This window comes from Ictalurus furcatus, chromosome 5 (genome assembly GCF_023375685.1).
Source record: "Ictalurus furcatus strain D&B chromosome 5, Billie_1.0, whole genome shotgun sequence".
In the NCBI taxonomy this organism is placed as follows: Eukaryota; Metazoa; Chordata; class Actinopteri; order Siluriformes; family Ictaluridae; genus Ictalurus; species Ictalurus furcatus.
Genome location: NC_071259.1, coordinates 11,931,646 through 11,947,424, shown reverse-complemented (window position 1 = coordinate 11,947,424; position 15,779 = coordinate 11,931,646). Strand labels below are relative to the sequence as shown.

The 15,779-nt window shown below is 37.4% G+C and overlaps 2 protein-coding genes across 5 annotated transcripts in view; one reads left to right on the top strand and one right to left on the bottom strand.

The window, feature by feature from the left end:
- The window catches only part of ralgps1 (Ral GEF with PH domain and SH3 binding motif 1), a 169,148-nt gene that overhangs the window by 85,222 nt on the left and 68,147 nt on the right, over positions 1-15,779 (top strand). The gene's annotated exons all lie outside the window — the stretch shown is intronic.
- angptl2b (angiopoietin-like 2b) lies at positions 382-14,964 on the bottom strand. Of its 2 annotated transcripts, none has more exons than XM_053624774.1 (5): positions 13,535-14,964; positions 7,897-8,788; positions 2,657-2,850; positions 1,348-1,618; positions 382-623 (listed from the first exon to the last, which is right to left on the bottom strand). In XM_053624774.1, exons 2-5 carry the CDS (start codon positions 8,747-8,749, stop codon positions 424-426), a joined length of 1,518 nt encoding a protein of 505 aa, XP_053480749.1. In that variant the 5' UTR covers positions 8,750-8,788; positions 13,535-14,964; the 3' UTR covers positions 382-423. The 2 variants fall into 2 exon arrangements, with proteins under 2 accessions (XP_053480749.1, XP_053480748.1); XM_053624773.1 differs by having other exon boundaries at positions 7,897-8,785.

Sequence of the window (15,779 nt, the reverse complement as noted above, 5' to 3'; positions counted from 1 at the left end):
TTTTTTTGAAAGGTGTAATTCCTTGCTGTACTATCACGTATTTGATATGACCACTCAAAAATAGATGACTATTCCATATGAACAGAAGTTATAGAGTCTATAAGAGGGCAAGCTGTGTTTTTTGTTCTTTGGGTAAACAAATCCAAATTATATTGGAAATAATTTCTCCAAATTAACTGTTATGACAAGTGCAATAAGGCCATATGTTTTCTTGATGACAATAATTTTTCCCCTTTATCACTCCCAAAGTTGCCTTTTACCATAAATATAAAGATCTTAGCCTTTTCTGTATGTTTAGTATGTTCATATATATATATATATATATATATATATATATATATATATATATATATATATATATATATAATATGAGCATGGATGTTAAGGGATATTATCAGTCTTTTCTTCTGATTTGTATGCTGTTCAGTGAAAAGTGTTGGGGTTGGGGCGGATCATCATCACCACTTTCTTTAGGGAGTAGGCTCCTCCTCTGAATTCAGCCCAGTACACGCCATCTTGGTAGCGGCTGCGGTAGTGCCCACCTCGATACCACACGCCATTGAGGTTGGAGTGGGCACAGGAGTTATACCACCAGCCTCCCTTCTGATAGTGAGCACAGTTACCTGAGAGAAAAATAAGCTGGTTATCTGGTTGTCCAATTAAGCATTCATAAATAGTTCTAATAGCTCAAGTTATTAAGTGTGTTATTTACAGCAGGGTCCAGCACTGCAATACCAACTGGACTGGTTTAATTTATTTTCATGATTATTAAAAAATGAAATAATGTAATGGTATTTTCTAAAAATCCTAAAAAGGAACTTCTTACATGATTTTTAAAAATATAATGTCGTTCACACACCAGTAGCTTATTTTCTTTTAAATCATTGATGACATGTAATTCATTTAAATACAAAAAAAAACCTGTATGAACCTTATACAGTGTTTATGAACCTAATACACACTTTCTCTTAATAAGCACCTGATATTAGAACATGCACTCTATACATAACTGATATGTTACACTTAGAGGAAAATAGCTGATTTTAGTCCCCCTGATGCCCCCCCCCCCCCCCAGCTTATATTACATAAAAACCTTTCTTAGTAGTGGAAAGGGGCTTTTGGACTGTACTTTAATGGCTGTGTAAAAAAATTAAGTAACCTTGATAACTAGGTAAATGGTAAAATGTGTGGAACCATTCACTAACTTTGGTACTTGTTTAGATTACACCTTTTGTGAATGTTTCACTGGTCTTGCCACTAGTTGTTTTGTTATTGTAATATCATGTACAATATTACACATATGATGTATATCATAAATTCAATAAATCAGTAAATTCTAGTCCTTACCGGTGTATGCATCATGATCTCTGTCCAGTGTGGTGAACTGTTTGCCGTTGTGCCAGGTGAGTGAATCACCAGCATTGCCATGGTAGCGTCCCACCCGTAGTTTGTAGAAGTCAGCCTCAGGTTCCAGCCTGAAGCTGGCGTATTCTGCAAATGTTTTGCGCCCAGCCCAGTCCTCCAGGGTCACCAGAAGCTTGTAAGTGGCCTGACTGGTCAGCCAGTAAATGTTCTCCAGCCCTAGCCAGTACTCTCCATCTATATTACCAAAGCCTTGCTGTGAGAATAAAAAGAGACTGTAATCCGAGTAAGTAGTGATATGATGTACACTTCCTGGTTCTCCATCAAAGCCCCCCTGTTCAGTATGGTATTTTGTTCTTTAATCAATAGCATAAGCTATAGTAAAATTGTTTGCTTGGATGTTTACTTCTTATTAATCACTATTTACCATATAATCCATGCACTATAACATACAGGAAAATGGAGCACTCAAATATATGATCTGCAAAATAGAGTATCTTAATACACAGAGATTTTTAATGTGTCCTTGTAATATTTATAAATATCAAAAACCTATAGGTTAACGTTAAGCTTATCATATTACATTCAGGTCTATGTGGATGTAAGGATATTGTGGTTCTAAAGATTCAGCCTCTCCAGCTGTTTTTCTCATGCATATGTTTTTTATCAGTCACCATATGCTTTCAATCAGTGTTAAAATACTTCCTTTTGTGTTTCCACTATGATCAAGCATATCTTACAGACCTGATTTGTCAGTTGTCCATTGTTAATTCTGGAAAGGATTCAGCTAATATTCTTAAAGTATCTGTCTGAGGTTTACTATAAATTTACCAACATCCTGTTGCAAGGCTTGGGACTCTTGTCCAAGATTGCTTAAGTAAAAGATTTGTATGCATGTTTCCCTTCCTTCTTTGTAATAATGTTACATATCCATTGCATAATTAAGTAATGACTTGCCATGTGTGGTCTGGTGATTGTGATTTAAAGGCTTGATGCTGGATAACCTCCGGTCCAGATTATGTCAATCAAATTACATAGTCAGACGCTGTTGTTCATGATGGATTGACTGAAGAGGTCATGGCATCAGAAAGTAGGCATCACTAATCAAAGTTCAGCTCATTAATTTACTTCACTGGTATGCAGCTGAAAATAAATGTAATGCTATGGTTTTGTACTGCCACCACTAGTAAGGTGTGTATGTGAATTTTTAGAATTAGACATAATGCACTGGTCATACTTAAATATATTTCCCAAGATAAAATACTAAGAATCCATTCCCATGTTTTACTCTCACCTTGTAAGTCTCCCAGTTCCTGAAAAAGTTCACAGAGCCATCCATGCGTCTCTGGATGACTGTCCAGCCTCCAGGGTCCTGTTTTTGGTCACACCATACCTGCATCAGCTTGTTGGTATTCTCAGGCTTCACTAGGTACATGCCACTGTTAGTGTGTCCATCTTCCACGGCCTGCAGACAGTCTTTCCAGGGGCCTAAGACAAAAAAAAGAAGCTAGATGACTAAATAAACAATGTGCACCTGACTTGAAAGACTAATGTGAAGGCTCTTCTTTGTAGTGCTTCATTCATATCCCATAGTTTGAATCATAGCCCTCTCCAACAATGTTCTCCTCTTTGAGGAAGTCTCTTACTATTTCTAGTAGGATTCCCCTGGGTTCACATTCCAATTTTGGGATTACTGTAGTGTGGAGGGGGTTATTCTGTTTCAGTGGGCTGCCCACAGTGATCTACTGTGGCTCATGCCTTTGTTTCCTTTTCTCTTCAGCTGGTAAATCTCTCAACATAACACTGGCATTGACTTTGGCTGCCATTTCTGGCCTTGGAAAATAACTGCATTTTGCAGGCCAAGCACAACATGAACGCTAAAGAGTGGCCTGAATCTAATACAGTGTAACAGTTGCAACTTGATTAATGCACTTCCTATTTCTAAAGCTCCCTAGTCAAGTATAATGTTTTTATGTAGATGTGTCAGAAATTATACAAGTTTCATATTTTCCAGTAAATGATATTTTATATAAGCTCTCAGAATCCTTAAGAAAAAATATTTTTGCTCTTTTGGTTTAGTTTTGTTTTAGCCAGTTTTGCATGAATTAGTGCCAAATTTCTTATTGCTCTGAAGTTCTGTGACACATTGCCATAAGCTTTTAGTATTTACTACTAATTTAGCAGATTGTAACTTAATGTGGTGGTATAACTCAAATTTAAAACTCATATCCTTTCAAATCACAATGTACCAAATCTCCATTTGAGGTTCACAACCCTGAGAGCAAATTTGAGTGGCAGTCTGGGAAAACCCTTTATGTGGTGAAATGTTGACCATTTCTATTAATGGAATATGAATATATTATTTAGAATGAACAGATGCATTTACAGAGATATATTTATGGTGTTAATTCATTCATTCATTATAACTGTTTGGTCAGGCTACTAGTTTGTTTAGGCCTATTTTGGGAAATGCAATAGGCCCAACTAAATTTAGGTAGCAATTATCTGGGTTCAAGCCATTTAGGGCCCTTAAAGATGTTAAAAGATATTACTTAATATTGTGCACATATAAGCACCTTAATCAAAGAAAAGGCAAGATAATTTAAAGAAATATCTGCTTTCATTAAGCTTGTCTAATACTTGCTGAATATTGCTCGACCAACATCTTCCATGTTTTTCAAGATACACAATTGTCCTCATATATGCTAATTGGGTCTTGGACAAGGACAATTCTTGCAAGATTTATTTATCAAGTGTATTCGGCCACATTTACTGCCAATTTCATGTTTTGTTCTGCTATAACACCACCAACTGGTCACACGCAGTAATGATTTTTTTTTTACTATCCTCAAATTGAGCCCATACACACGTACCCCAAGTTTCATGAAAATATGTAATTCCTTTCGAGTTATAGCCATTTAAGTAAAAGTGGCCATGTCCACTTGAAACATTTCGATGTGCTCTTGCGAGGGTAAATTCAAAATTTCAAATTTTTTGATGATTATTTATATAAAGTATCCAAAGAATTTTCCTGCAATAGTGTTGTTTCAGTTGAGTGAAAGACCTAGGACTACTTTGCAAAATGAGGGTTTTTTTTTAATAATCTCAAATATTTAATGAACAATTTGATTAACAGCAGTGATTCTAGAGGCAATTTTTTCAGAGCCAGGAGATCTAATATAGTTTACAAAGAACGTGTATCTCTGAAACATTGGGATAATATACAATCATATACACACCATTTATACGTCATTTTAATGTTTTTTTTTATTACTATAGTGCCACCAATTGAGCTCAGACTGAGGCCTTACATAAGCATATCAAGATTGGTGAAAATATCTCCTTTCGTTTAAGAGTTATTATTATGTAACTAATGTGGCCAAGTCCACAAACTTTACTTTTGGCATGCTGTCGACACATAAAATCGAAAATATATATATATATATATTTTGATAATTATTTGTAAATAGACTCCACAGAATCTTGTAGCACTTGTTCATTGATATTGAATCATTTGCCACTGATGTGGTCCCGATCAGACGAAAAATCTAGGATTAATAATAATAATAATAATAATAATAATAATAATAATAATAAGTAGGTTTTACAAAAAAAATCCAAAATAGTGGCAAATTTTTATAGGCGGAAATTAAATATATTTTGGAGATATACATTTAGTTTGGTTTTCACTTGAGTCTACGACAAATGGTCTAGGTGTTATGAGCAGTTTCGTATTTTTGATCACTGTAGCGCCCCCTATTGACTGATTTGGTCAAGTCCTTGTTTCTGAGTAGCGAGCAAAACTACTACCATCTAACCAAGTTTAAAGTCTCTAGGCCTTACGGTTTGGTCTGCCCAATCAGTTTTATGCCATAATAGTAATAATTACAGTAGGGTTTCAGTGCTACACCTACTGTAACCCCTAATAATAATAATAATAATAATAATAATAATAATAATAAAAAATATTTGGCACAGTTAACAGACGCAAATATGTCCGAGCAGGCTGATGAACTAAATACACAGGTTTAGTAAAAACCCTTTTTGAACAGTTCTTTAATTAACCAAAGTAACCCATCACTTGTACCTTTTGTGTAAAATGTGTCTTTGTGTACTTGCCTGGCAGTGTGTTGTTTTGTTTTATACTCAAAATAAGCCAAAGCTTAATAAATATTTATCCTTGCATATTATCAGCCTCAGATTACTTGATAAATGGCCATCCGCAATAAAGCTCTACTGATCTTCTTAATCATCAGTCTAACTACAGTGACAGGCTGTCTGGCTTCCAGTTTTCATTATAGCCTGATGATGTGAAACACCACAGAAACACTGCTGATAAACTTCTCATCTCAAGTAGAGCTGGTTGCAGCATTCTTCTTATGAAATTACCAAAACACCACTTTGTGTAATGTTTTGTTTTCACTCAGTTGATCCCTTAACATTCTAGCATGGACAATAGTTCCTTAAGCTAGATATCAGTGGTGAATATGATTGTTGTCAAACTTGCAAATTAAGAATTGAATCCTGTGCACGTTCTGATTTTCTGAAGTTTCTGAAGTTCTAGATGTTTTCTAGCTGAGCATTAGCTCAGTGTACTAGTCCTGTTAGTATTCATAAAAACTAGCAGACTATTAGACTATTATGTTTGTTGGCTTATTATCCTGGAGCCTGTAAGGCGTTCTTACAAACCTGTGTGTCAGCATTACTAAACTTTCTCCTGGAATCCTCCCCCTGTTTAATTGGTGGTGGAGGATTTTCCAGTATGGACTGGTTGCCACAACACAGACCTTTTTCCAAAAATATGCAATTATGGAATAAGAGGCAATACTTATTTCCCAGCTAGTGGCTTCTATTAGATAATCACTGTGTATATTATTCTTTTTTTCATATTATGTACAGTATTTTCCTGTACATGTTTTAGTTAAGCCATTAAAAGTTTTGACTTATTATATGTTAATGTTTCCACTATGAACTGTTATGAATTGTTCCTGATTTTATTAAATATTCTGTGGCTGATTTGATTTTAGCCCCAATAGCTTTAGGTGTTCAACATAGGGAAGGAAACAAATGGTCGAATGGATGGCTCATTTTTCTAATTTTTCTCCACTTCCCCTAAAATATCTATCACTCTCTATCACATCAATTCAGTTTTATTTTTATACCATAGATATTAGACAATAGACATTGTCACAAAGCATCATTACAGAAATTTGTATGTGCAGTAGATTTGTATTTAGGTCCCTTCTGAGAAAGACAACAGCAATAGTGGTCAGGAAATACTGCCTGAATTTTAAACCCAACCTTTTCCTTACTGTCACCTCATTGTGAGAGCTGTTTATATTTTGTTTTTTTCCATTCATTCTGTTAATTACTCTGCTTCCCATATATAGCCACTTATGGGCAAAATACATAAACCCATAAGTGTCATTTACTCTGAGGTATGATAAGTAACCACAGATATAAATTTCTTTTTCATTTTTCCATTGAGTTTGGTTGCTCAGGTAAATAATAAGGTTATGTTATTGTCACTGCAGAGTTAACAGGAAAATACACAAACTAATTCTGCGGCATAACAAAAGCCTCAAATTCTGATTGTTAATAGCAGGCAGTCTATGCAACATTGAACTGATACAAAGGCTGCACTATGTTACAAAGACCGTTGTGTAAACAAAGGTAAACTGCAGACAGATGTGCAGGTTGAACAACGTGAGCTACCACTGCCTTTTTCCAGGTTTAAACAGATTTGGTGTGGCTTTTTGACAAGAGTACACTCAAGTCTGTTAAAGTACATCTTTGTAAAATAAATGAACACAATCCCTAGAAGGATCAGTTATTTATTTATTTATTTATTTATTTATTTATTTATTTGATGGCTGGTTGGTTGGGGGTATTTGTTTGACTGTTGAATGACTTCAGGTGGAATGATTGTCTTTTTACCACTCTGGTAGTTTTTAGGAAACTGTTACCTGGTCCTATTGTTCTTTTATATTACCATGCTACTGTATTGTATTACATCATGGTCCTGAAGAAATTACATTTCATTTCAGTGTATTTAATTTATTTGAAGGAATGACAATAAAAAACTTGATTTGTATTAATGTTTAAGTCTTTAATATGTGTTTCCTGGGTTTTAGCAGATTGAATGTATTCTCTGGTCAACTGTTGAGTTTTTTTTTTGGTTGTTTTGTGGTTGTGGCCCCTTTGAGAATACAATTGTCCAATTACTTATGTTATTCTAAAATAGCTTGGATGGGTCTATATATGCAAAGGACTGTGATCTCCCATGTTACCATTGTCCAGTTACCAGTTACTGTCATGTAAATTGTTTATTTATCCTTTGGATACTTAATGATGTAATGTTCTTAATACTTGTATGGATCCACAAGTAACCAAACTGAGATGACAAATAATATACCATACTGGAAATCAGTAAGTTTAAGTATACAAAATTCAGACTATAGATAGTACAATTCTTACAGTGTCTAGTGACCTCACTAGTTTAACCCTAGCTTTAGAGTAAAAGCTTAAACTCACCAGAGGGCTTGTTGGTTGTAGATGGACTGTGAGTGCCACTTGGCATGGTGGGTAGTGGTGGTGGAACTTTGAGATTTTGATCACTCTGGATCTCATTGGTTATCTGGTTGTTGCGGTTATACATAGGTGGTTGGTATGACTTGTTAATAGGTGGAGAGGGCCTGGGTTGAGGTTGTGGCTGGGGTTGGGGCTGTGGTCTAGGTGCCATCACTGGGGGTCCCTTCTGACACTGTACCTCAAGTAGAGCAATTAGAGCTGACTGATTGTTTGCCAGTGATGACAAATGCTGGTACTTATGTTCCAGATCTTTGTAGCGGTTGGAAAGCTGCAACAACTCTGATGTCTGGTTCAGAATCTTGTTCTCCAGTTGAGAAAGCTCCAGTGCATTGTCTCGCTTGCGGATGATCTCATGGAGAAGCTGCATGTAGAGTTGTGTTACGCGAGAATTCATGTTGCGCGATTCTTTGCGCAAGAGTTTCACCTCATTGACAATACCACCATCAACTTCCACAAGCTGCTGTAGAGTCTCAATCTGCCTCTTCTGCTTGTGGAGCTCAGTGTTAACAAGTTCCAGCTCCTGCTTATTCACCCGATTCTCCAGTACAGCCTCGGGCTCCTTTGAATTAACGCAGATAGCCCCTGTGACCTTCTGCTGGGGAACAATGAAGGTATAAGAGCACTTGTCCTGGGCAGTAACTTCTGGGGCCCTGCGGGTGCGTGAACCTGAGAGGAATCCAGGCTCTGGGCCTTCATCACTGTTGTCAAACTCCTGAACTCCAGTGCTGCCTTCCAGTAAGGGGAACAGATCACACACCAGGAGTAAGACCATCAAGACCAGTGCTGGGACTTCCATGGTAGCACCAACACACACACCTAATTGTGCTGTGAGCTACTGTCAGATAAGGGGGAGTGTGAGAGATGAGGGAAGGGGAATTAAAGAGTACAGAGAGGAAAGAAAAACCTGTAAAAACTGTCAAACATGCAACTAAAGAATGTTTTCCCTTATGAAACTAAGAGAAACTTACTAAGAGAAATGGGAAACCTGCCTAACTCCACAGCTGGCATAAAACCTTACATTCTTTGAAGACTTTGTATCCAAGTTCTAGTTTACTAATCATTTGAATAAATTGTAAGATCCTCTCATAGCATGTTTTCCAAATCCACTTGCCTGCACATGCCTCTCTAAACTATATAATACCTCCTGCTCTGATCCAGATGGGCAGTGTGTCACCTTTGCTTGCTGAGCTATAGACATGCCAGAGAGTTTGTTAGCACCAACATCAGGCTGCTTCTGTTTTTAATGCAGTCTTGGTCACTCCTGGCCTCCAGGGATAGGTTACATTTCAACAGGAAGAGAGGTCGGACATATTACTATGTTCCTATACAGCTGGTAGGGGAAAAGTGAGGAGTGTATTGGAAAGTATTCATTTGTTTGTAGAGATTATGGCACATCATTGACCTCAGTTTGGAAAGCTCTTAGCCTGACTGGAGATTTCAAAATGAACCCACATTCTTTAAAGCTTCAGATGAGACAGATTATGATTAGTGTTTGAGGTTCAACATTTGTTTACTTAGCGGTGGGTCATTAGACTTAGCAGATAACATATATTATGGGTTCCTATAATAAGCTAACTCTCCCACATTCTCACAATAGTCCATCCCTGACATCCTGTTCCACAGCAAGCGGCCCACACATTGCACCAGATAAGACGCCTAAATCTAGTTGCTAGGTGATTGGGACTGTTTTTAATGATGTAAGTTGAATTTGTTTGTATGGATGTCCTGGCATTGGTTTGATCTGGCTATCTGCCACACCCATGAGTGTTTGCAGACGCCACCTCCTATCTTTGACTTCAGGCCTTAACCTCACAGAGAGTGGAAAGTCTGATGTGTCCAGCAGTTTAGGCCAAATCGCACTTTGTGGCACTTTGATGAAAAGTGCAGATGTTGTTACCTATGATTTCTAACTAAACCTTACAGCAATCAGGCAGTCTGAGATCTAGTCTGTCACCATTTGCCTGCTATAATTCATGCTGGCAGTTATCTGTGATGTTTAGCTAAATTTTAAATTGACTTGACTTTGGTTTCTTATTAAGAAAACTGAATATAGACACATGAATGGAGGTGAATGAGAGGCTTCTACATAGGAATAACATGTTGTCTTGGGGATTGTAATGGAAAGCTGCTGGTGGATAAGATTACATAAAAATGCTCTACCACACATAGACCATTCTGTCCATATGCATGTACACATAAATCCAGTACTTCACTGAGGTTGAGATAGGTCATTTAAATGTTAAAGTGCTTACAAGATTCACTGTCTCTAGAGTTTGTGTTGGCTTTTGTAAATAGTGTATTGAGATTTTGCTCTAGTCAGTATTTTTTCAACTTCTCTTTTTTTTTCTTTTTTTTTCTTTTTTTTTTTTTTTTTTTGAAGTTGTTGTGCATTGAACAGCCTGCTGTAAGCTTGAGCTTGAAATATATCTGTTAAAATGTTTACTCATCTTTCCTAGTCTAGTAATCAAGAATATTAGTCATCTTGTTCTCACTGATCAGAAGACGGACACATTTGACCTTGGGCTCTGTTTGGAATCCTCTGGAGATAATGATGGGAGTGTTCACTTCTTTTGCTTTTCAATATCTTTGTAAATCTGGGAGTAAAGCCAGTGTGGATTAAGTCTCCCTGCTGTCCATGTTAAAAATAAAAAAAATATTACTACTAAATATTACTACAGATGATTGGGTTATGAAAAACACATCTGGGGAAAAAAAAAACAGAGAATAAAAGACAGTTGTGTAATTAGGAGTTGTGATAGCAAGGAACGAGACTGGGGTAATATATACTGTCACATGGAAAGTGTACATGCATGATCTGGAGAAACTGTGATGAGTCTAGATCATTTATTCTGATCAGCCATTTATCTCACCCTGACTAGCCTTTAAAAAAAAATGGATGTTGACCAAAATGCAGCCACTGTCATATTCAGTTTGTCACCTAACTGTAAATTTATTACCAGTCTCACAGTCTCATAGAGCATTCTCTGAGTTTTTGATCACTGGTTATGAACAGATAAAATTATTTTTACAAAGCTCAGCACTTTGTCCAGCTGCTAGTTGAATCAGTGAGATCAAGCACAAAAAATTCACTAACAACCACAAATCCTTTATTTAAATAAATAAAAAAAGAGAATTTCTCGACAGTTCCTCGCCTTGTCTGTAAAATAATTCTCGTAAGAACAACCCTGATCTCATCAGTTTTTCCACTTTCGTGCTTCAAGGAAAAAATAATAAGGCATTCCTTTGTGGGAAGTCTATTTCTCATGGGGCACATGGAGAAAATCCCTGACAGCAGTTCTAATAGATGTGTAATGATGGGTTGAACAGTCAACTGGAGGAGAAACTGTTACTTGACCAATGAGAACTCCCTCTCAACAGTTACTGTCAGCCATGAGGCAGTGCCAGTGTTTAACTGTAGATCAGTTGTGGTTTCACTCTAACATGTGTGGATTCATGTTTGCTTTGAGGAACATGACTTGTGTGTGTGTGTGTGTGGTTGTGTAGATCCCTTTATAAACTGTGTGGAGATCCACAACTGTAGAAACACAATAATATTTGTTGAGTGTGTGTGTGTGCGTGTCTGGGTTTGTGAGTCACAGTGATGGGGCAATCTCCTGGCTAGTGGGGGGGAGGAGAAGATACTAGGGCAGATGTGACTCTGTGAGGGTAATAGTAGAAGAGATTTTGTAAACAAATAATTGTCTCATTTCTACCCCTTCTCCTACATGTACACAAACTCACACCAAGCAGGTCAGAGTGTGATGGTCTCTCTTTTATCAGTCTATGGAAACCAGTGACAGACTACATGCAAGTATCTTATTCAGGCTTTGTAGGTATTTTGGGAAAGCTTGACTTTAAATCTTACATTTACAGCAATTACAGTAATCATGAAAAACATGGTTTAGTGTTTTTGTGTCACACTAAACCTCTGTCTAAGAGACTAAACCTTGGTCTCAGGAGTGTCTACTGTACAGAACAACCAGGTGACAGAAGAAAATTCCATTAGTACAGCCTGAGGTGTCTGTGCAGCTGTGTTTCAGTTGATAATTAGAGGGTGAGTGGGCATGCCTACTATCTTTTGTTCTCTCTCTCTTTCTCTCTCTCTCTCCCTCCCTCTCCCTCCCACCCTCCCCCTTTCTTTCTCCCTTCTTTCTCTCTTTCTCACTTCCTCTCTCTGTTTTCCCTCTCATTTTAACGTGAGCATGGCATTCCATGAATGCTTTCCTTGCCCATTAGAGCAAACTGAGATCCTCTCCCTTCCCACACAAACATGTAGCAGCTGATGAGACTCAAACTCCTGAATACGTGACCTCATACTATTACCTTCACTCCAGGTGCACTTTTAATATCTGACTAACTCCATGTTCTAATCTATCATTAGCCGGATTTTCAGCTTTACAAGTATTAAACCATGTAAGCATCTACTTGCTGAAATGGACAAAATGTTTCATATACATATTCTGTTGTATATCATACATGCTTTATTGAGACAAAGTTGTCTTTTTTCCCAACAATTTATCCATAAATTGTGACTGTAACAGCTGCATATATCACCAGTTGTATATATCACCGGCTACATACTGTAGTGAATTCTGCACTGACACTTATTCAAGTGCAGTTTCTCTGATAAGCCACAGTGATCATCCTAAAGCTCAATTATCCAAACAGAGCCCTGGCAAAGTGTACAAAGCCTAATTCAGTCCTCTCTTCCCCCCTACCTTGTTCTCTCCAACACTGCAGCTGGACAGGGCTTCCTGAGGGATGAAACAGTCCCTAACAGCAGCTTCATCCTGTTCTGTTTCTAACTATGAAGTGTCAGAACATCTTTCTCCCAGGACTTCCATCATAATCTCTTTTCTTTCTACCTGGTCTGTGTTTAGAGTACTCATTTCATTATGAGGGGAAAGGATCTGATTCTCATGTCAAATCATTTATCATTGCCTTCTGCTTCATTGAATGGTAGGTGTCTTGTTAGTAGCAAGTATCTCTTTTAATTTCTTTTCTCTCTATACATTCAAATCTGAAAATATTACTCATGATATGAATAATTATTTTGACCTTGTGGGGAAATATTTGGCTGATCCTCAAGAAAAAAAAGTTTTATGGTTGGGTATAAGCATAGCATTATTTGTATGCATATGTATTCACATCTGTGATGAAAAGGTGTGAATTCATTGTTTTTTAACAGAGCACACATGACCCAGATCTCTCAATCCTCTTGTCTGTGACTCACCGTTGGTTTTCATTTTAACACAGAAGAACTTGGCCCCCAAATTTCAATTTGTCCCATTGTCCTGTGTATCTGACTGAATTTGAGCTCCCAATAGCTCCTAATAAGAAGGCAAAGTGTTTACAGAATAGCTCAAACTACAAAATCTGAACATAGCTTTCTGTTTCTTGGTTTTATATTTCCTAACTTTTGGTTTAGGTAAACACCATGCAATTAGAAAATACAAGAACGTGTTTTTTTGTTTGTTTGGGGTTTTTTTTAAATGTGACATTGTGGTAAGCCAGAAGCAAATATGTTTGCAACTTGTGAACCATTTTCATTTGCAGAGAATGAAGTAAGTGGTTGTCTTACCAGATAATTTCACCACCTTCAGCAGTAGTGCTTCAGTATCTTGCAGACGTTTTAGGAAGATTTACAAAGTCTCTCTGTTACAGCTTGTGATGGCGCTAGGATCCCCCTCACCCTCTTTCTTCTCCCAATCTCTGTCTGCTTTTAGTGTGTAAATCTCCTGCTGTTTGCTGGTATGTGTCCTAAATGTAGTGGAAACAGGTCTCTCTTCCCAAGCTTCCAATTAATCAGCTTTGGCCATTTGGAGACACTAAGGCTGTGAAAGTCCCAAACACTACAGTCCTCTTGAAGACTTCAAAATTGATTAAATTAGACAAATAACCTCTGGGACATGCGAAGTCCTATGCCCTGGAAATGAAAATATGAACCAGTAGCCTTTGATTTAGATCCAAAAATCTTGGTTACAAGACCATGTGAGCTGAACCAGAAGTCCTTGTTTTGTAAATAGATCCTCTACTGTGGGATCCCAGAGGAACCCAGAGCTGTCAGGGAAAAGCGGATACCTTCCAAAGAGAACATAAGAGGAAAAGACCGTTGGTTTAGATCTTCTCCAGGCTTTCCGTAGCAGAGAAGAGCAGCTGCTTGAAGTTCCTCAGTGCTTTGGGGAGACATGAGAATCCCCTAGCGTCAGCCAGCCTGTGGGTGTGAGAGCGTGAATGTGTGTCCTGTCACTTTCTCCAAGATGAATACATCACCTCTGTCATACTAGTGTACATAAGCTCTCTTCAAGTGTATCTCTCTTCCCTAAATGAAAAACTGTTCTGGTACAATGTCTCAACAGTAATGTTTGATAGTACCGCCCCTCTGCCTAGTTCCCTGCCTCTTGGCAAACAGTATCTATGAGCAGGATACAAATCCCCCACCCAGTCTCTCTCACTCTCTTACTCTCTCTCTCACTCACTTACTCTCACACACACACTCTCTCTCACTCACACATATACATATATACACACACAGACCCACACACATGTACATGCACACATAACCCCTCACCTCTCCTCTGTCTGTGGTTATTCCTGTACTGTTGGCTGTCAGCTGTAATTTGCTGAACAAATTTCTAAAACTCTCATGTCACAGCGACACGATTAGAGTTGGTCAGGAATATGAAAACAAATTAGTAGTAGCAGGTAAAATTATTGGGGCAGGGGTGATTTTTTTAGCAATGTTATTAGACTTTGTTAGCTGGTAAACATTTTATACAATTAAAATTAAATCCTAATGTTAACCTCAGTGGTTTGATGGTTCCTTAGCTTTCATACAAGTTGCCTGTTTTTGTTGTTTTTTAAATTCTGGCAAATTTGAGATAATGAGTGCTGCTGGTGTATATATAGGAAATATACCAGATTCTGTATTTGTCTTTTCAAATTTTCTTCAAAATTCAAAATGTCTTTAGTGTTAATAAAGACTTAAGGCCCTGAAAGTAGCAGGGCTCATAAATCTTGCAAAGTCTATGCTAGTGCTATTAAAACCCTTAATTCCCAAAACAGGCAGTGAGTTTTAGGATATTTACAATCTGCCCCATCCCCTGCTCCCCCAGAGTAGGCCCACTCATAGAGAGCTTACTTACATTAGATGTTCCATAAGAAGACAACCTTTATGGAAACGGCAAGTTATTTAACATGTATAAAGAAATCTGCTTACCTCCACACATTCCATTTTGGAAATCTGATCAATGCATTTACAAGCACTTCGGCAATCTGATAATGGAAAACTGAGTCATGAAAACATTAGTCGCTCAAGAATCAGATTTCTTTTTTCACCACTAGAAATAGCCGTCCAAATAATTGTTTGAGTTAGGGTAAAAAGGCGCAGGTTACTTGTTACACAGAATTTGAATTTTAGAATAAGCAGTGGTGATGAGGTAAATAAATGTGAAAATAATTTAATCTCTTGTGATTAAAATGATGTATTACTACATACAGACAGTACAAACTGTTCTTTTTCTATACTTCCACATTCACATTCATGCTTTCAAAAATGAGTACAGTACCAAAAATGTGCCCGTCTCTAACCTCTAACCAGCTTGTTCCACACTTTGGCACCAGTAACTGTGGAACTGTTTCTTAGCTTTTGTCCATAACCATTGGAGTTTATTAGTTTTTAGAACTGGCATACCTATGTATATAGGTTGGCAACATTGGCAGCACAATGTATGTAGGTCTATACTACACAACAATAATCAATAATGGTTTTATATTGTCTTTATTATGTCAGAAACCTGCATTTTGGCCATAAATTGGTTGAAGTT